The sequence below is a fragment of the Hetaerina americana genome, unplaced genomic scaffold, assembly GCF_022747635.1.
Source record: "Hetaerina americana unplaced genomic scaffold, ioHetAmer1.1.p SCAF_36, whole genome shotgun sequence".
In the NCBI taxonomy this organism is placed as follows: domain Eukaryota; kingdom Metazoa; phylum Arthropoda; class Insecta; order Odonata; family Calopterygidae; genus Hetaerina; species Hetaerina americana.
Genome location: NW_027286941.1, coordinates 2,303,479 through 2,325,002, shown reverse-complemented (window position 1 = coordinate 2,325,002; position 21,524 = coordinate 2,303,479). Strand labels below are relative to the sequence as shown.

Below are 21,524 nucleotides of genomic sequence, written 5' to 3'. Positions count from 1 at the left end.
TTGGCAAAGACTGAAGTAAAGCGCATAGTGTTGTCTGGTTAAAAATCCTTTAAAAGCCTTTGAGAAAAGATAAAGAGCTTAGATTGGCTGCTTTAGAGCTATAATTATGTGGCAGTGGCATAATCTAAAATTTTTGCAAATGGGGATGATTGTCATATTACTACATACGAGCATCTTCGACCTGAAGACACTCGTTGAAACGCGGGCAAAACTGTTGTCAGAAAAACAACCTACGTGTTGACATCCCGAGAATGGAGAGTCTTTCGTCATATTACTGTTGCCTATACAACTGGAGTTTTAAAATTATTATAATCAGCCTAAATTTGTTAAATTCCCTCTAAAAATTTACAATCTGCACCCACCCTTGCTCCTGATATGTTGGGAACTCTTAAATGTAGCAGAGTGTAGGTATCTTGAGGTGCTGCATCATGTGCAAAGTTGACCCACAACAAAGATTAGACTGCCTGAAGCTCAACCCTTGGCAAAGGGTTGAGAAAACGTCATTATACATAGTGTGCTCAATATAAAATAAATGGTGTTGTAGTAAGGCTGAAAAGTAATTTTTTGGTCAGTTTGTGTTTCACCTTTCACAAATCCTGGAAAATGAGGAAATGCATTAAAATTATAGATGCCATTGGATCTATGCTGAAGTATCATTAAGTGATTGAGCATTAGCTCAATTGATTTATTTACAATGAAAGAAAATGTAATGAATTTAAAGGAGTGTTGAGTAGTAAAAGAAAGCATAAGAGGAATTCAGGGATAGTAAATATGCATCTTAATGGTATTTTTCATTTTGTGCACAAACTTAGCCACATATTTTAAATCTAGTTACTACAGTGTGATTGAACTATTCTGTTAAATGTTATCTAAAGTGATGTATATAATGTTTAAGTTGTGATTGTATTGCTGGGATAACATTTGAGCAATTTTAATTTTCAGATGCCATCATATTTGGGAATTCCTTGGACAGGCTCGTTCAACTTAAGCCCAGAGCTGGAAGAAAAAACTGTTTCAATGATTACAGAATATGAAACTGAGGGTGGTAACAAGCAGCTGGGCTTAAACCTGAAAGTGGAAAGAAGTAGTGGAAGTTGTGTTATTTTAATTTATTCACCATACTGGGTTATCAACAAGACTGGGCTGCCTCTCCAGATGAGGGTAAGTTTTAGCTAGATGATGTAACTATAAAACCAAAATCTCTATGCTGCAGACTTGCCTCCTTTTATCTTTTCTCATAGATTCCATTTCTTTTTTTTTCTTTCAAAAGCATTTGGGCATCTGTTTATATTGTAATCAGTTTAACATTTAAAATTATATCTGCTGTGTTTAGATAGTTACCAGATGAATATAATGTTTAGTTTTAGTCTTTAGTTGTAAAAGTTAGTAAAAGTCTTTAGTTGCATCACATTAGTTCACCAGTGGTCTGTGAATTGAAGATGAGTATCCTGGAGCCACAAAAATAATGCATAGTGATAATTGACCCACCAACACGAGCTAGAGAAAAATTCATAATCTTGATATCAACACAAACAGCAATTAATGAAAATTTCAAATAATAACCTGCTTCCAATTTGTCGTCTCTATGTCATATAACAATATGTTTTTGGAAAAATGGTATATTGGTGATGGTAAGTAAATTCTTTAATTAAAATATGTCATATAAGTTATGTACCAAGGATGGACACAATTCCAAAAAGCTAACTCTAGAGAAAGATGGGGTATAATTTGTATGAAATGCTTTACATTTGATCATTCTTGTCATTTACAGTTCATTCCAAAAACGTTACTATCTTAGAAGCAAAATTTTCCCTTGTTAACAAAGATTTGACCACCCTTCTTCAAAATCCCCTGGGTGAAAGCTTTAAATGCTCAGATAAAATAAAACCCCTTGCCTTGCTATAGGTAATATTTGGCAAGGAGTACACTGTACAGAAATTTCTGAAGGGAGAGGAGGGTTTTCTTTTGGAAGTGTGTCACTAAAATAGCTCCAAGCAGAGCAGGTAGCTTAGCCTTTAAATAACCCCAGCTATCCCTGGCCATGCTGACCATGAGGGCCAAGTTCTCTCATTTTCAGTGGCATTATGAAGGTGGAGATACTCCTCAATTTTCCATCCTCCTGGATTATGTACAAATTAGCTTCAGCAGTTTGAGGAGAAAAACTTGATTAACACCAATTTATTAATACAGTAGCTTTTAGGGGTTCAGGTCAGTGGATTGACTATTGTTCTGATTTTTGTCACAGCAAGGGACCCAGTGATGATCTCAGTGATTTGAATCCCAGGGATGACAATTATTCAGAGGTATCCCAATCCCTAATCAGGTTCCAAGTGTAGTACACCATTCATCAGATGGGGCCTTAAATTGGGTACCCTATGACATTAGTAAATTTAGTTTATATTAGGCAAATGCCAATGCCAAGTTTTTCCCCACCTTTCCCCCATTCCCTGAAAATTGCAGTCTACCAAATTACCCACTGGTCACTAATTATTCAGATGACCTCAGCTCTTGGTTGCCGGCCCTGATGCAGCTGCTGCTGGTCCTGGACTTCCCAGACCGAATTGGCTTTGCGACTGCCCACTCGCCCGCGCCCGCCCGATAATATACCCGAACGACCAAATATGGCCGGCGGGTACATTAAAGAGCGTGCACGGCCGGATTTTCGGTCGTGGGAATCCAGGACCAGGTCACCAGTTGTGACTGTATTTCTTTTATTAACTGAAAATACATATTAAATAATACAGGTTTTGTCCGGAAGACCATTCCTGAACCTTTTCGTAAAGTAAAATATGCAACAGAGTTATCAACATTAACATTTATGCAAACATTAGATAGATTTAAGTCGTTGAGTAATAAGACCGTCTCTTGAAGCCCGAATAGGGCCGAGTAAGTTTCCGCTTCATTGATGTGGTAGTCGGGCAGGATTGGGAAGGATCGGGACAGTTCCCATCGCGGGATGACCACCCCGCCTTGGTTGAGCGTTGCATCTGTATGGACTTGTATGACCTCGCTGGGCTGGGGCAGGAACACTTCTTTGTGCAGGATGTCGGAATTTAACAAGGCTGTCCAATATTTATCATAGCGTTGGTATACTTGAGAAATCATGAAGCTAGGTAGGCGAAGGATCCACGCAACCCAGGCGAGATAGCCCGCCGCCTTCGGGATGTCCGTCTGTCGGAGCCTAGTTAAGATCGGGATTAGGGTTTTTACACGTCGCACCGCCTTTTCTGTTAATCGGAGAGATTGGGTGACGGTGTCTATATGCACTCCTAAGTATTTGATCTGTTGAACTGGGGCTAGGGTTGATTTACGATAATTGACTGTGATGCCCAGCGTATTGCTAAGGAATTCACTAATTTGATACCTACACATTTTCCTTGGGCCGTAGATGAGCCAGTCATCTAAATAAATAACAGATTGCACATTAAATTTCACCGAAACCAAAAGGAGTACGTCCTCCGCCCATCGTTGGAGTATGGCCGGGCTTAACGGGTGTCCCATGGGTAGACGTGTGAACGCGTAAGATTCGCTGCCGTACCGGATGCCGTAATATTTCCAATGCTTGAAATGGATGGGGATTTGGTAGAAAGCACTTAGGAGGTCAATCTTGATCATAAAGCTGTTTTTAGGAATTAAGGCAATGGCTTTAGCAGGTCCTAGTAACGAGAATTTGGGTTTCCTAATGAACGGGGTCCAGGCACTGAGGTCCTGGATGAAGCGAGCATTGCCATCTGGCTTGGGGACGGTAAAACAACGAAAAGCACATTTGGCAGGCCATTTCACTATTATTCCCGAGTCTAGGAATGAGTTAATAAATTGATTAAATATATAACTGCTGTTTATAGAAACTGCTATGCAGCATAACTCTCCTATCCTATGATTATCAGTTCCAAAACCTTTCATGATCTCAGTTAGCCATGTAAGGTCTTGGGAAATATTATCTACCTCACAGAGGTTCTGTTGTAATTTTTAAATTACGAGGGTCATCCGGAAAGTAGTACCCGTTCGTGAAATAAAGACACAAAAGTAAATATTAACAAACATAAAAAATTTTATTTGAAAGAGGATACTTTAAACTACTTCTCAACATAATCTCCAAGCAAATTAAGGCATTTGTCATAACGTGTGACAAGTTTCTGTATTCCTGCTGCATAGTCCTTCGCCGCCAGCTCATTGAGATACGCGAGGGACCCATCTTGCACAAATTTTTGCATAATGCAGATGGTGTTTAACAATTTCATGAACAATTGTTCGAGAAACATTGGGAAAATGCTCACAGATGTCATCAATTGTGACGCGCCGATCGTTCCTCACGAATTCGTCAACTGAGCTCACCAGTTGGTCTGTAATGACAGACGGTCTCCCCAAACGCTCATCGTCGTGTGTGTTCCCCCTCCCCATGTTGAAGTTGCGACACCACCGCCGAACAGACGACTCGTCCATTACATTGTCTCCATACACCTCCTTTAATTGGCGATGAATATCACATGGGCGAACGTTTCTTGCATTGAGGAATTTAATCACTGCCCTCACTTCACAACTGGCGGCGTTCTCAATTTTTTTAAACATTGTAAACAATCACAGAAACAACACAGGCAATGCTAGTGTCACGCAACTTGGCTCAGAGAAGGCAGACAAGCCACTGAAGCTATCTGACCTCGTCCAGCGGCTACTCGCGTCGTCAGCACTTCATGCGGCACGAACGAGTACTACTTTCCGGATGACCCTCGTAATAAAAAATTCATTTTCAAAAATAATTTTTTTGTATCTTATACATCTATGTATAAAATGCATTTTTTTGTTTTTAAAAAATTGTCTTATTATTTTAGGGATCTCTATGTGATGTTGTTTATGACTGTGGTGTTGGAGGTCCAGAGGAGGAGCCATTATTATTCCGGTTCCGGAAGAGGAGGCGGCGAAGAGTACGACTTCGTGCTTACCAATCATCTTGGTCTTCTGCATTTTCCTTAGATGCATCTGGTGGTTTAGCTGGTGGAGCAGGTCAGTAAGAAGTAGAGTAAATGTGGACATATTGCAGTATTTATGTTTCAAATAATTGTAATCTTCAGCATAGTAAAATTCAATGTATTTTATTTCCATAATGATCCCATTGTTACTGGCACATTAGTCTTGATATAGAGCACATAAAAATACAAAAATATCTATAATAAAGAATGGTGTCATCGTGTGCTTTAGTTTTTACATATTCAAATATAATGGCTATTACATATTATTATAATGTAATTGTGAGTTGTGGCAATTAAATAATCAGGTCTTTGTCTCCTATATTGTTCAAGAAGGGCTGTCAGAACCTTGACGTAATAATTTTGATGGCTATCTGATCTTTATGGACCCAGTGAAAGTAGACAATTGCACACTTGCCAAAAAATAATCATCATGGCTTTGATTTTTGCTTTTTTTTGGCCTTAGTGAGTTTGGGCTCTTCCAGTACATTGATTGGTGATTTGTTTCAGGATCATAGGTAAAAAACCATGATTCATCACAAGTAATCACTCTTTCTAACAATGATAGATCATTATCAATGATAAAAAGTCAGCAGAAACATTCATTCTGGATTCCTTTCCTATGTAGTGAGAAGTTTTGGCACCACTTTTGTGCAAACTTTGTGCATGTTGAATGAACCATGCGAATCTAACAGACATTTTCTTTGATAATTTCTGATATTTCAGCAAGACCTCTGATGCTAATACGACGATTTTCACTGATCAATTCATCAATTTTCTGGATTTGTCATCTGTTTTTGATGTTGAGGGTCATCCAGGGCATGGATAGTCTTTGGTCATTTCACATCCCTCCTCAAACCTTTTACAGCCCTCAAAAGCTTGTGTGGATGATGAACATCCACTTCCGTACACTTTTAACATGACATGAGCTTCTATAGCAGTTTTTCCCAGTTTCATGGGAAACTTGAGGTTAACTCATTACTTCATCTGAGCACATTGCATTTTTTCAATAAAATGCTAGCTCAAGGACTGGAATGCTACAGCAAAACTGAGCAACTTAAAACCATGCCCATCGAGCTCAGGGTGGGGGAAGCATTAGCAGGCACAAACATGTTCAAACCTTCCATGGGGCACTTGCTGTTTGCCAGTAGCAGCACCAGTCCTATTATTTAGTTGCCACACTTCACATTCTATTGTAGTCATTCAAGGGCTGTAATTATTATTTTCTGTTTAAATGGATTAATAATCTTTTTAGTGAAGATAAGAATACATAATCTCTTACCACCTTGCTTCCTATGCCTCTTTTACCCCATATTCTACACTCTCAGCTTTTAACATGCTATTGCCACTCCCTTTACATGCACCTATTTTTCTTGCCCTCTTTGAATTTTGCCCAAAATAACCTCTTTTCCTCTATCATGTATTATACTTCTCCAGTTTCCCTTTTCATTCATTTTATTATCTTCACTTTTCTCCACATCCACAACTGGAAAGCCATCAATCTACCTCTTTCTTCAATGTCCAAGTTTTGGAACTTTGGAAATCCATGCTCAAAATCAGTAATGTACAGCCACATATCACATGTATTGTTGCTGAATGTATTTTGAGGATCTGAAAGAAATGTTTCCTCATTCCCCCTGTAGTCTAAACCTAGCTGCAGGTGACTTTTTCCTATTCCTCAGTGTAAAGAAACACCCTCATGGAAAGAATTTTTCATTATCTTAAGCAGATATAGGCAAACCAGATGTTTTAACTGGCAATAGCAGCTGTTTTTTTTTAATTGTACCACATATGCATTAACATTGATGCAACAATATAGCATAGAATTAAATTTTTGTGCAATAAATTATGTGAATAAAATAAAATTCTATTGAGCTGACCATGTACAATGAATAGAACAATCGTTAAATCAATTTTTTAACTGGCCAAGTTAAGACTTCATCCTCTTTCTCTGTTGATCAGTTCCTCACCTACTTTCATTCCTAACTCTAATGCTTTTCTTTTTATTCCCTTTGCAATTACCAAACTAGTTGAACTAAATTGAAGATTGTAATGCTTTTAGTTCCTTATCAAATAAGTTTAATAAATTAAAGATTTTAATTTTTTTTTGTTCAATTTTCTAAAATGTAATCTCTTTTTCATAGAATGATTAAAATTCATATTTCATGTAATAAGGATGCATTAATTGAATAATTTGTTGTTATTGGTATTCAACTTGATCCTTTGTGGTTCTGTATTTTTGTGAGAATTCTTTCATCTAATTACAGGAGTATATCCTCAATTTCACAAAGCAAGTGTTATTTCTGTTGATCTTTATAAATCTTTTTATGTACAGTGGCTATTTATTTTACATTTGTTTCAATTTTCATAGGAGGCGGGGCCGGAGGATTAGTGGTATGTAAAGATCGTGAGAGAGGAAAACGGCGTTACCGTATTCTCATGAAGTCAACTCTTTCACGGTCAAGTCCACACTTAACTCGAATAATTTCATTCATGCCAAATTTTCTTATCGTCAATGAAACACGCAAGCACCTACGCTTCATGGAAGAGAATGAGCGAGCTGATTTGTGGATAGATTTATCGCCAGGTCAGGTACGACAATCTATTGCCATTTTCCATCAATATTGTTAACATCAAGTCAGATTGCTATACATCTTCTGGGTGTAATATTTTTTATAGATATTTGACCTATAAATATAATTGCTCTTTTCAGGCAACTGAAAGATTTATTTTTACTTTCAGAATATTCCATTCTGGCCTGACACAGACTCCATGAGGATGCATGTTAAATTTAGAGATAGTAAGCTTGTCTCTCAACACTTTCCTGTATCTCAACCTCATCGTACTGTTCTTCGTATGGATAAAGGAGTGAGTTCATTTGTTTATCTAGAAGTGTGTATGTAATGTAAATGTGGTAATGAAAATGAAGTGTAAAAATTAGTGACAAAAAATCTGTCTGTTGTAAACATACTGAAAAGGTGAAGGTGAAATTTAGGATACACTTGATAGAAAAAACTTCACTCGTTGAGCCAGTAATAACAAAAAATTATAAATAATATTATGACACAAAATCAGCAAACAGTAAGCAGAATAATATTGAAAAAAAACAGCCAATTAGTTATTCCTTGAAATGACTGACTGACTTAATTAACCCTTTCCCATTGGCAGAATTCGCTGAAATATACCTCCTGTGCATTAGATACTCTAAGAAATTCTTCACACATCTTAACTGAATACTCTTTGTAGGCTTCTCATATGAAAAATCTAAATATGAAAAAATGCTTAAAATTCAACCCATTGTTACCCCTCGTAGTAGGTCAATAGTCTTTTCCCTTAGAAACTGGACCAAGGTAACTTTGGCCCTTCATCTCATTAGGCAACCTCTTTAATGGCAGTAGTTCACAGTCAAATAATTGGGTATTATTGTTGTGCTACAGAAATTTTTGTTGTTGTTATTCTAAAATTATGACTCTGGAAATGAATTCCCTTTGTTTTACTCTGGGTTTGCAATATTTAAATAAAGTACTGATGTTAAAAATCAGTATTTGCCTTTTGGAAAATAACATTCAAAAGCAAATCAGTTGATTCCAATAGAATTATTTTTTTTAATCATTAAGTTGCAATCAATGATGCAATTCATTAATGTAATAACGTCTGAAGAAATCATTTAAAGAATGGAATTACATTGATTTCCTGTGGGGGTGCTATGCATCAATTGTTCAAGCCTTTTGAATTCCATTATGGAAACAAAACTCACAGAATTAGGGAACATATTCCAAAGCTCTCAAAGAAGTCATCACTAACCTTTGATGTTATTTATATTTTAAGATAAGGTAAGGAGACTAATATTAACATCATAACAATATATTTTTGTGTTGATAGAAGGATTACAGTTGTGTTTATGCATCCTTTCATGAAATAGCCTGATTTATTTGATCTATTCTGAAATCTACTTGCAGGGTGCTTTAGTGGTTGATGTAAGAGGGGGAGGTGATCAACCATTTACTGTCTCTTTCCAAAACTATTGTGTCGGAGATGCACCAGTGAGGGTGGATAACCTGTGTGAAGACTTGTTTCTTAAAGTACATCAGGAAGATCTTGGACAGGTTGGTACTTCCCAATCACAAGTTTATATTAATGCATTTTCAACTTGATGGTTAAGAATCATCCTTTTGGGAAATGTAATTATATGTAGTATTTTAACTTACTCATTTTAGTAGACCTTTATTTTCTCTTGTCGACACCCTGGTAAACATTGGCATTTTTTGAAATTCTGTATTTGCTATTGAAAAATATTGCTCTGAACAAAAGTATACTTTTGTCGCGACTAAATTGTGGTCAGCAGATTAGTAAAGTCACTTTTTTATTCATTGATGTTTTACACCTGACCCTCATTAAATGTATGTTGCAATGCTCAATTTTGGTTTTAAATATTTCTAGGTTGCTCTTTTAAGCCCATACCAGTCAATGCTGTACACTTGGGATGATCCAACCAAAGGGCGTTCTCTAATATGGAATGTTTACAATAGAAAGGCTCATGGATTTGTTGCAGAATTTTGGAAGGTAAGGACAAAATAAGTTGTCATACTTTTAATTATTTTTATAAATATTACAAACATTTAATGTTGTTGTATATATAATATGTTTATGCATAACATTTTAATAAGCCTTCAGCACCTGTATCTATTTTTTTCAATGCATCTGCAATTTAAATTTATATCAACTATACTTCCATGTCTTTGCTGTCTTACTGCAATTTCTCGCAATGCCCCCTGAAGGAAGGTTCTTGTTTACGGCTTTTGTTTTTAGCCTAATCTATGCCTAAGAGGCTAGATATATGGGATTTATGAGGCTAGGGTTTCTTGGCTTTTTCGTCAGCATCACGAATGAGCCAGGGGAAATAACGGCATTCTTTAGTGACTAGTTAAGCTTCTTCAAAGTTGATATTGTGTTTAGGACCTGTCCAGGTGTGCTCTGCACAGGGCTTGTATGTTCTTGAATGTGACATTTTAGTCCTCTGGATGTTTGCATGATATACGAGGGTCATCCGGAAAGTAGTACCCGTTCATGCCGCATGAAGTGCTGACGACGCGAGTAGCCGCTGGACGAGGTCAGATAGCTTCAGTGGCCTGTCTGCCTTCTCTGAGCCAAGTTGCGTGACGCTAGCATTGCCTGTGTTGTTTCTGTGATTGTTTACAATGTTTAAAAAAATTGAGAACGCCGCCAGTTGTGAAGTGAGGGCAGTGATTAAATTCCTCAATGCAAGAAACGTTCGCCCATGTGATATTCATCGCCAATTAAAGGAGGTGTATGGAGACAATGTAATGGACGAGTCGTCTGTTCGGCGGTGGTGTCGCAACTTCAACATGGGGAGGGGGAACACACACGACGATGAGCGTTTGGGGAGACCGTCTGTCATTACAGACCAACTGGTGAGCTCAGTTGACGAATTCGTGAGGAACGATCGGCGCGTCACAATTGATGACATCTGTGAGCATTTTCCCAATGTTTCTCGAACAATTGTTCATGAAATTGTTAAACACCATCTGCATTATGCAAAAATTTGTGCAAGATGGGTCCCTCGCGTATCTCAATGAGCTGGCGGCGAAGGACTATGCAGCAGGAATACAGAAACTTGTCACACGTTATGACAAATGCCTTAATTTGCTTGGAGATTATGTTGAGAAGTAGTTTAAAGTATCCTCTTTCAAATAAAATTTTTTATGTTTGTTAATATTTACTTTTGTATCTTTATTTCACGAACGGGTACTACTTTCCGGATGACCCTCGTAGTATTTCCCACAGCTACATTGAATTTCTTAGACACCTCTTTGTTTATCTATTGGGAACTGGTCTTTAGCTTTGCAGAGTAGATCATCTGACTTTGTGTTGCAGGTAAACCTGGGCACTAAATCATATATGGTGAGGGTTCTGGCTATTTATTCTGTTATCTCTGCTATGTAAAGGATTTTTAGTGTCTTGAGAAAGTGTCGCTTCTCATTGTTGAAATCATCATCGGAAATTGAGAAGGCTCAGTTAAAGAGGGTACTCATTATAGCTGACCTCTGCCAAGGGTGGTGGTGAAAAATTATTAGCAGGCATCTGTCGGCGCGAGTCCTTCAAGATACATATCCAGTTTTACATGCCTACAAGTAGTCTTAGGGAAGAAGAAGCAGACATGGTATATAAAAAACTAGAGGAAATAATTGGTGATGTTTCTTGGAGGAAATGCTTAATACAGGGAACTGGAATTTGGTGGAGGGAGAGTTGGGAGTGAGATAGGTCAGTACAGCTTAGGACCAAGGAATGACTACCAGGAGAAAAGTTGAGTTTTGCTGAACAATTGGCATAATTCTAACTAACACTTAGTTTAAGTATGGGGAAATTGTAGGAGCAATGGGAAGGATTCAGTTAATAACATTATGATAAGGAACTGATTCAGGAAGAGCAGCATTATGTGTTCACAGTTACCTTAGAGGTGAATCGGATCATAATTTATGAAATTTAGCATAAAATTAAAGAGGATAAATTAGAGGAGATACAAGGAATTTGGATGTTGATGCTTAACTGTAGTGAAAAGGAAGGAATGTGTGCCATCAATCAGTTGATAATACCCTGAATAAAGATCAGGTGAGTGGTACAATAAAAGAGAGTTTGGGATTTCTTATAAGAAATGAGAAATCAATAAACAGGGAATGATAAATAGGAAAATAATTAAGAAGCATGGATTACCAATGAGGTAGTTTGGAAGGCAGTTGAAAGAGGGGAATGGATGAATGTAAACAAATAACTAGGAAGAAGCAAGAACAAAGAGTTAATGATAATACAAGGCGAGAACAAGCTGAAAGAAGTGTGTCAAAAAGAACAGTGCATGGATATGGAGAGCTTGCATTGAAATAGGTATAATGCAAAGGAGGGTGAAAAAAGTCAGGAAGAAAGGAAAATTTTTATACGCTATCTGTGATGCAGAAGAAAAAGTATTAATTGAGCAGAACAGATCCAGGCATGAGAGAAAGAGTATATAGAACGTTTTAGTAAATATATTAAGCAAGTAATTTTAGAGATAGAGAATATGATTTTGGTTTGAAATTTAGGTCCACACAAATGTGATAGTGAAATAGAGAATGCATTAAAATAAATTAAAATCATCATGGGAGTAAATAACATCCCTGCAGAGCTACTAAAAGACTTAAAATTTGGAAGGAACAGTTTCTTTATATCATTCATAGCATTTAGGAGGGAGGATAAAAGATTCACTAGATCTTTATTATTTCTATCCCAGAAAGGGGAGAGCAGTAGTGTATGGGGAATATAGGTTCACAAGTTTGATCTTGCTTTGTACCTTTTTGAAAGATTAAGAACAACAGAGTACTATAGCAACCCTATACTGACTAATAAAAAGGAAATATTGGCATTAATTGAGTAGTTTCAGGTGTGATGTGGTGGAATTGGAATATAATAAGAAAAGATAGTAACAATTTTCCTCTAAATAAGTTTAATAGCATGACTCAGTTTCGATGAATTACATCATCTTCAGGTCCATTGGTCATTTCTGCATTGGTGCTAATACCAGTGAGTGCTTTAGCAGCCACAGTTAGATGCTAGATAGTTAGTTGGTTGTTTGTAATATCGTTGAAAGATGATTACATTTTTGGAGTGGTGAAAGGCTCTCTGCTCTTCTATTTTTACCTTCCAAACACACACCTATCATCCAGAAGATCAACTAAATCAAAATGTGGGTAAGGTTCTCTTGTTATAAAGTTCATTTGGTCAAAATATAAGCTATATAACAAAAAAATAAACTCCATAATGTGAAATGATTATTGATGAATACTGTTCATACCTTTGCCATTACATAAATATAAGACATTTTTTCTTGAATTAATATTTTTTCAATACTCTTTTATGTAATCAGGATGGATTTGGCCAAGAAAGAGTAAGTTTTCATACAATACGCCAGCAGCAACCTGTTGGAGGCATTACTTCAAATGCTACAGTTACTGCTAAGCTTTCAGCTAGTTTTAAACGTCTTTCACCAAAATCTCCTGTCCAGGGAGGGGCGAAGGATGAACATTTGGTTGTAATTGGAAGCAGTAGTAGTGGTGATGATACTGAATCTGGTGAAGATATCACCAAACCCCAGGTAATACGCATTATGTATAATGTAAATTTAGCAAAAATTAGACCATTATCATTTGGAAGTACATATTTATAAGTAGGAAGGGGAATCGTCTAAATGTAATGTTATTTTTTAGTTAATCTGTTGTTTTTTAAATAAGATGGAATTTGTGGCCAAACTTGTTTCTAGATGAATGAAGAATCCATGCCTCTCAGACCTTCCCGGCAAATAGACCTGAGAAATCTTTCTCCTTTAAAATACAGAATTTTTACTGTTTGAAATCTCTGCATTTTAATATATATTAGTGGATGACTATGTTAAAGTTACTGTTGTGATATATTCCACAGTTCTTTGAATTCTTCATCCTTGGTCGGTAGACATTTAACTGACAAGATGACTACTAGCTTATGTTCCTTAAAGTGATCTCTGATGTTCAATATTCAAATTGCATAAGGCCTCATTTTATACTGCCTAGAAATCACAAGAATGCATCTCAGTTATTTCTGTGAAGGATTGTGACTGGATGAATGCTTTCTCTGCATACCTGCAAAGATTCTTGACTCCAGACAATTCTAATGTAGACCATCCATCTGTCATTGCAAATCTGACTAATTTCAAATGTAGGTATCCATATCACCAAGATGCATTAGAAGAAATAACATGATATGCACCCACAGCAACACTATTGGCTCTAATGTATCTCCCAGGAATATGGGGTTCTTAATTTCCATGTCGCTGTTTACACCACCTGCACCACCTGGATGAGGCAATCTCTTTCAAAGACAAATTTCTTGATAAAAAATGTTTCATTCTCTCTACACTATAATAGAAAAAGGCATACCTTGAACCTATCACTTAATCACCTATATTATTCTACTTAATTTTTTACAGTTTTAATTCCTATATTATTCTACTTAATTTTTTAAAGTTTTAATTCCTGTGCTAAAGCAATTGGGTAATTATATTTGTCTTTGATTCTCCCTTCCCTAGTTTTATTGGCCTCCATTTCATCTCCTGCAAAATTTTATTGCTGTTATTCAGAGTACCTTATTAAATGTTTAAGGACATGATCAAGTCATAGAGTAGTATATGAGTTCATGACTTTAATACTGAATCATTAATCAATCAAGTGATTAAAAGTTGGCATTCAGTGGAGTAGGACAATAATGCAGGAATGAGGCTCCAGAAGGGTTTTATTCACTTCTTTATCCATTTAAGAAAATTGCCCATCCTAATTGTGAGAATGGTTTGACCGGAGGCCCATTACAGTAACATGATAGTAATTTGTATGTGAAAAATATTTTTTGATGTATAGATTAATCTAAGACCAGTTGAACTTTTAAACATCTTACTAATAAATAAATATACATTTTTCATTGTTATTTTCGGTGAGTAAAAAAATCCGAGTATTAAATGAAAATCTTTTGGAACTTCTGCTTGCATGAAAACAAATGTTGAATGAAATTTTTTTGCTTGAAAACTCGCATAAAACTGTTTTAATGTGGATGGAAAATGAAAACCATAATTGGATCACACTCAAAATAAAATCAATACTTATTGGGAATTTCTTATTATAAATGTGTTTACTTTTTGGATTATTTGTTAGTAAATTAGAAAATTCTAATTTAAATCTCAATGGTTTTCTTAGGTCTATTAGGGGAACTACTCATAGAAACAGCTAATTTTTAAAATTTTGTATTATTAAGTGGTTGAAAGTTGTGCGGCATGTTCTCTCTTTTTCAGATTTTAAAGAAAACGCGGAAAGATAAAGTTACTGTGTACTGGGTGAGCTATTTGGATGACCACCAAAGAGTCTTCCTTTTTACACAAGATGAAAGGATAGCAATGCAGGCCAGGAGTAGGATAGATGCTGAGAAAAGTCACCTTGAAGTCTTCCTTTCTTTAAATAGTATAGGAGTTTCCTTGGTGAGAACATTTTGAATTGGTTGCTTCTAAACAAATACAATTCATAATTTTTTTCACGTGGATTATGTTAAAATAAAAAAGGTTTTTAGCTAAAGCTTGAGATGAAGGAGTTTCTTCAAAACTTACGATAGTATTATGACTTATTGTTAAGTGTCTCAGCTGGCTAGTTATCAGTTAAACCAGGTGACCTTTAAATTTTAGAAATTATATGTTAAATGTGGTGACTGTTCAATACGAAACTATAGGATATCACATTTTAAGCTTAAGATTGTTAGCAGTGAAAAATTTGATGGTCTTTTGTGTACATCTCATATTACCAAATGTCATGGTTTCTCGTGGCAACTTTATAAATACTTGAAGACCAAAAAGATAAAGGAATGACAAAACAAATAAGATTATCAGATCTTGTTCTTTTCTTTAATAATTTAAAAAAATTAATAAAATAATTTATAAGTTGATTTACAAAATTTTTGGATTATATGCCATGATGGCATTCTAAGTTGTCAAATTTTTTTTAAGTGATAGCTCAGTACATATTGATAACGTACCGATTTTTTTATTTAATGGTTACATAAATTTAAGAAGTGGACTGGAAATACTTTTGAAGGTGTTTTCATGATTTGTATGGAAAAGCATGATGAAATGCCTGATCCCCCTAAAGCATCATTTCAAGTATGATTCCATGCCCACATTTATTTGGAAATATCTAGTTAAACATAACTCACAGTTATGAAGAAAGTCTTAATGCCTAAAACAGTAAATGTAATATCGAAAGAAATTCATTTTATGGGTGGAAATCATCACAAGATTTCATGGAAAAAATTGAATCTTGTTCAGCCTCAACATTATTTTATGGTAGAGTCTAATCTAAGAGTGAAGGTACCTACTGCATCAGGAATTGATTAAAAACATCAGCATAGGTCCTAATGCAGCATCACTATGAGTTTGAGCAAATGACTTTTTCAACGATCAAAAATTTAAAATATGTATTCAGTGCAAATTGATTATCATTAAACTCTTAATAAAGTGTTTCCTCAGTTAATTGACATCCATTAAAAAAAAGTGATTCCTTTCACCAAAATTGATATAATAATTCCTAATGCTACCCAACTTCATCTTTTTCTCAGCAAGAGTCCTCGCTCTTCATTGTCAGTTTCAATAACATGCTAGCATAATATTATTGAAATAATGTATCATCTTTTTATTCTGCTTTAAAAGGAATAGTAATTTTTCTTATCGTTCATTGATGATCACTCATTGACATTAATACCTAATTTACTCAGGATATTTTTGGTTGGCTATTTAATCTATATTGCCATCACAGTATAATTATAAACTCTATATTAATGATGAATCTTACAGAAAAGAGTGATATATGAAATACTGTAATTTAATCAAATTTACCATAGGTACCATACATTCATTAGAAATACACAGAAAAAATATCATCTGATTATGAGAATGCACTACAATTTGAAAGTAATCCAATTTATTGTATCTATTTCAAATCATTAATATTTCATCATAACGTCACATACAAATCTGTCTATTTCTAAAGACAATGTATGCTGTTTGAAATATTTTATATATTCAGTGGATCTGGTCATGAAAGGCTAAACATATGTAGCCAAAGAAAAGCCACATGCAATAAATTACATGAAAAAACCTATGCCACACACCCACTTATGTTTGGATTTACAAAATAAATCCATAATACAAGTTGTGGATATATTCTCAATATTATTAAGCAATACCTATTCTAGTTGAAGTACTCTGCATTGTCGGGTTTCACCGCGTCGTTGTTTGATTCAGACAAAAGTTTCGCCGAAGTTGCAGAAGAACCTTTCTTGGACGTGTTAGTCACGAGGAGGAGTGATGGGAAGCTGGGACATGCTGTCTACAGGAAGAAGACGCACACTGACCGTTATCTTAACGCAGCCTCTCACCACCACCCGCTTCAGAAGACTTCTTTGGTGGACACACTAGTTCACCAAGCCTATGAAATTTCTGATGCCGATTCTTTGCCAACGGAAAAGAAACATCTCCTGAAAGCATTGCAGCAAAATGGCTATCGGAACGATATGGTCCTTAAAAGGACCGCCAGGGAAGAAAGGCGAAGACGGGATTGGGACAAGCCCATCAAGCAGACGGAACCGGACCCAAACGCATACGCTACTATTCCCTACGTATCCGGAACATCCGAGAAGATAGCCAGAGTCCTAAAAAAACATGACGTGGTGACAAGATTTAACTGCACCAAGAAAATAGCGGACGCTCTCCCTGGACCGAAGGACCAAATTCCAAAAGACTTATATGAAGGGGTCTACCAAGTACCCTGTTCATGTGGGAAAGCCTACATTGGGGAAACATGCCGCTCATTGAAAGTTCGGATAAAGGAACACCTCCGGGCAACCACAAAAAAGCAGTTTCACCTGTCGGCCATTTCAGAACACCAATGGAGTGAACCCGGTCACGAGATTTCATTCCAAAAAGCAAACATCATAGCCAAGGAGAGTAGATACTACCCGCGATTAATTAGGGAAGCTATTGAGATCGCAAAAAACCCAGAGAACATTAACAGAGATGAAGGCTACCATCTCCACAACGCGTGGAAGAGAGTTCTCCGGGAACGGACCAATCAGCGAGCAGCCACTAGACCTATATAAGGGTGGCAAAATTCGGAGTCCCTTATCTTCGACCTGAAGACGCCGAATGCAACTTCGGCGAAACTGTTGTCTGAATCAAACAACGACGCGGTGAAACCCGACAATGCAGAGTACTTCAAACCACCGCCGCGAAAACCTACGCAGCCATATACCTATTCTAGTTCTTTCCATTTATTATTGTAAATAAACTACATCACTATCATTTTATGCATTTGCATAAAATGATAGTGATGAGGAAAATACAGTTTAAGATGAGGATATGCATGCTTAATTAACAGTTAAGATGCTAGGTAGTTCATTTCATAGGAATATAAATTTCATTTGCGTTAAATATTTTTATAGTGATATCACACAACATCTTGAGTGCCTAACTTTAGAAACCAACATTTTTCTTCAATAAATATCCCCAAATTAATTTAAATTATCATTAAATGTGTATTCTAAGCGTATACTATTAGTGCCTGCTGGCCAATGTTTTGGATATTCAGTATGGTTTAGGATTCAAATCAAAGTTTAATTTAATTTATTTTCAAAATGAAACACATATTCTTTAAAGACTCTTAGAAATAAAATTAGATTAAATTATTATTTCTTAACTTTTATTAAATTACACAATAATATGCCTTTCTTTACCATTGTTTGCATTTATATACAATATTAGTCATTCATTAATTTCATCTGCATGATATATCATGGTATGAAAGTCTTCCCATAAGTATTTTCATGAAGGATTTTCAACTAGAGTTTGTGTAAGAGAAAACAAATAAAAGCTAAAAGGACACAAAAAAATAGGATATATAATTAAGGAAAGGGAAACTTCATCTTCATCATTGATAAAAAATTGCTTAAGGCCATGCATAGAGTTAGGCCTTAAATCCAGATTTATATTCTATCAACAATGAGATACATGTAATTTGTGCAGTATATTCAGATGTATACTGTATACATAGTTGTAAATAATGAGTAGGGTCAAAATAGGATCCTTGGGTAATCAAATTTGGGTCCAAAAGCAAAATTTCACCTAATTCATACCCCTTATCCTGGAACTTCCCCTTTTGGAATCTATTCCTATGTTTGTCAGTCTTACCACTATTATTATTGAATGTGCCTTTCATGTTCCAACTGCCTACATAATTTTGATAATATGTACATGAATTTTAAAAATATGTCGGCAGAGTTTTTTTGTTGAATGTCTTTGTTTGTTGGAAATGGTAGATGTTTTAAGCCCCTGCACATCCTTTGCAGCTCCACATGTGCATAAAAATTAAAATTCATGATGGTAATTCTTGTGCTGTCCTAATGCTGTCGTTTGTGATATTCACATGAGAAGTACCAAAAATTACTGAGTAAGCTCATAAATGATTGTGCTATTTTGAATTATCTTTAATGATAAAAAATCCTTTTCATAGGCAACTGAAAGTGCTGGTCAGGTGAAAGAAGTGGCCTATGCTAGTATTGTTGACTCAGCTCCTCTTTGGGAAGTGCTAGTGTCTCATCGGTGGAAACTTTTACCATTAGAGCTCGCCACTTGGATTGAGGAACGGTGGGCAACTGATTCAAAACGTGCACAAATGAGGGATTACGTTAATGTGAGTTATTTTATTTTTATGAATGCATGAGTTTTCAAGCATATTTCAAAATCTTCCCAACTCACTAGAAGTAAAGGAGAATCTTTCAAATTTACTATTGGCCCTCTAAATTACAATTCATTATTAACATAACTTAGTTTTGTTTACCCTGTATTGTATAGCAATATTTATTCTCTGTAGTTTTTTTATCATTACATTTATGGGTACAGACCACAGCTAAGTGTGTTTTATTTGTGGTGATTGAGGAAGAGATGATTTTGGATCCTTGAAAATGACATAAAATCAGTTTAATATAAGTTCTTGAGTGTTTTGATCATATTTTGAGGCCCACATCATACGAGATGCGAGGGTGGTCCCATAAGTACCCGGCAGCCATCAATAGTGAACGTTTTTAGTGAATTTGTGGAAATGGAGAAAACTGGTCATCATTATGTGATACAATACTTTTATTTGGAAGGCCTCAGCCCAACCAATATAAAAGCTAAGCTGGATTCTACTCTGGGTGAGTCTGCTCCTTCATTTACAACAATAAAATATTGGCTAGCCGAGTTTAAACGAGCCCATATGAGCTGTCAAAACGGGCATCAAATTGGTCGACCAAATGAGGTGACGACTCCAGAAACTGTGAAGAAAATCCACAAAGTGATACCGGCTGTTCATTGACTAAACTTGTGCGAGCTAGCAGACGTAGTAGGCATTTCACAAAGATTGGTTCATTGCATATTAACTAAACATTTGGGCATGAGAAAGCTGTTTCAATTGAGTGTTTAGCAAAGTTTCACAGCAACAAAACAGAATTTTTGCGTGGTGTCATAACCATGGATGAAACATGGGTCCATTACTTCCCACCCGAGACAAAAGAACAATCAAAACAATGGATTCAAGAGGGAGAACCGGCTCCAAAGAAGGTGAAGACTGTTTTATCTAAAGGCAAGGTCATGGCATCGGTTTTTTAGGATGCGAGTGGGATAATTTTCATTGACTATCTTAGAAAAGGAAAAACTATCAACAGCGAGTATAATTTACTAAATGCAATGTTTGAGCATGCAAACTTATTGCAATGTTTGAGCGAAGAAATCAAGCAAAAGTGGCCGCATTTGGCTTAGAAGAAAGTGTTATTTCATCAAGACAATGCACCAGATCACAAATCTGTTATTGCAACAGCCAAAATCATAAATTAAAGTTTGCATTTCTACCTCATGCACTCTACTTGCCAGATTTAGCCCCCTCGGATTATTTTCTATTCGCAAACTGGAAAAAATGGCTCTGTGGTCAAAGATTTTCCAACTGTGAAGAAGTGATGTGGGCAGTTAATGGCTATTTTGAGGAGGAAGACAGTTCTTATTATAAAAAGGGTATTGAACTTAATGAACATCACTGGGAAAAGTGTGTAGAGCTGAAAGAGATTATGTTGAAAAATTAATTATTTTTTCCCAAATTTTTATTTTTTTCTTTGTTGGGTCGGTTACTTCTGGGACCACCCTCATACATGTCTCACATATACCCTTGGTGATAAGCGTATTTGATATTTTCTTTATGCATTCCTTGATTAATTTGTTCCTTTTATTGATAGTTTCAAAATATTTTAGATGGTTATAGTAATTGTTTGTTGATTATCCTGTTTCCAACCCCTGTTGATATGCAAAAAAATCAACCTTATTGTAATAACATGTTGGAAAATTCATACATATTCTGTTGCTATAATTTTTAAGATAAGTTGGGCAGTAAGTGTTTTGAATTATTTCCACGTTATTGCACTCTTTGAAGGAAATTTGTAGGTATCTCAATCCGAGAAAAACAGCCGTACTGATTTGGACTTCTATCCCTGATTAAGGGCATAGATTTGTATAGACTTCTGATGCCATCTGCCAGCCCCCATAACCTCTCTTCTGTTAGCCAGAAATAATCGACCAACTTGAGAATTGACCAACTTGTGAATCGACCAAGCGATCGGCAACTTGGGAGAATTGGGTACTTCAGCTTTCATGGCTAGCAGTATGTGGCCTACTTGAGATGGCTTCCATTGATCGTATTAGTTTCAGCCACTTATCCTTCCTATGATTGACCCTCTCACCTCCTACAGAGCATCCAAATCAATGTCGCAGGCCTCTCCTGTGCCAATTGCTCAGTGTAGTTGGCTTCTATCTACACCTTCAAGTACTTAATCATGAGTGTCCTAGAGTGTCCTGTGGCATTATTTTCCGGATATATTCAGCAAGCCAGTAACCAGAAGAGTTTTTAATTAAAAAATGTTAAAAAA

The 21,524-nt window shown here is 36.0% G+C and overlaps 1 protein-coding gene across 3 annotated transcripts in view; it reads left to right on the top strand.

The window, feature by feature from the left end:
* LOC139691480 (intermembrane lipid transfer protein VPS13A-like) overlaps positions 1-21,524 on the top strand; it is a 140,309-nt gene that overhangs the window by 91,377 nt on the left and 27,408 nt on the right. For all 3 annotated transcript variants that reach the window (XM_071589321.1, XM_071589320.1, XM_071589319.1), the window contains exons 46-54: positions 943-1,161; positions 4,830-5,001; positions 7,336-7,556; positions 7,707-7,832; positions 8,924-9,070; positions 9,405-9,527; positions 12,880-13,107; positions 14,827-15,009; positions 19,085-19,264. In XM_071589321.1, coding sequence (XP_071445422.1) covers positions 943-1,161; positions 4,830-5,001; positions 7,336-7,556; positions 7,707-7,832; positions 8,924-9,070; positions 9,405-9,527; positions 12,880-13,107; positions 14,827-15,009; positions 19,085-19,264 — 1,599 coding nt within the window. The remainder of the gene's footprint in view (positions 1-942; positions 1,162-4,829; positions 5,002-7,335; positions 7,557-7,706; positions 7,833-8,923; positions 9,071-9,404; positions 9,528-12,879; positions 13,108-14,826; positions 15,010-19,084; positions 19,265-21,524) is intronic.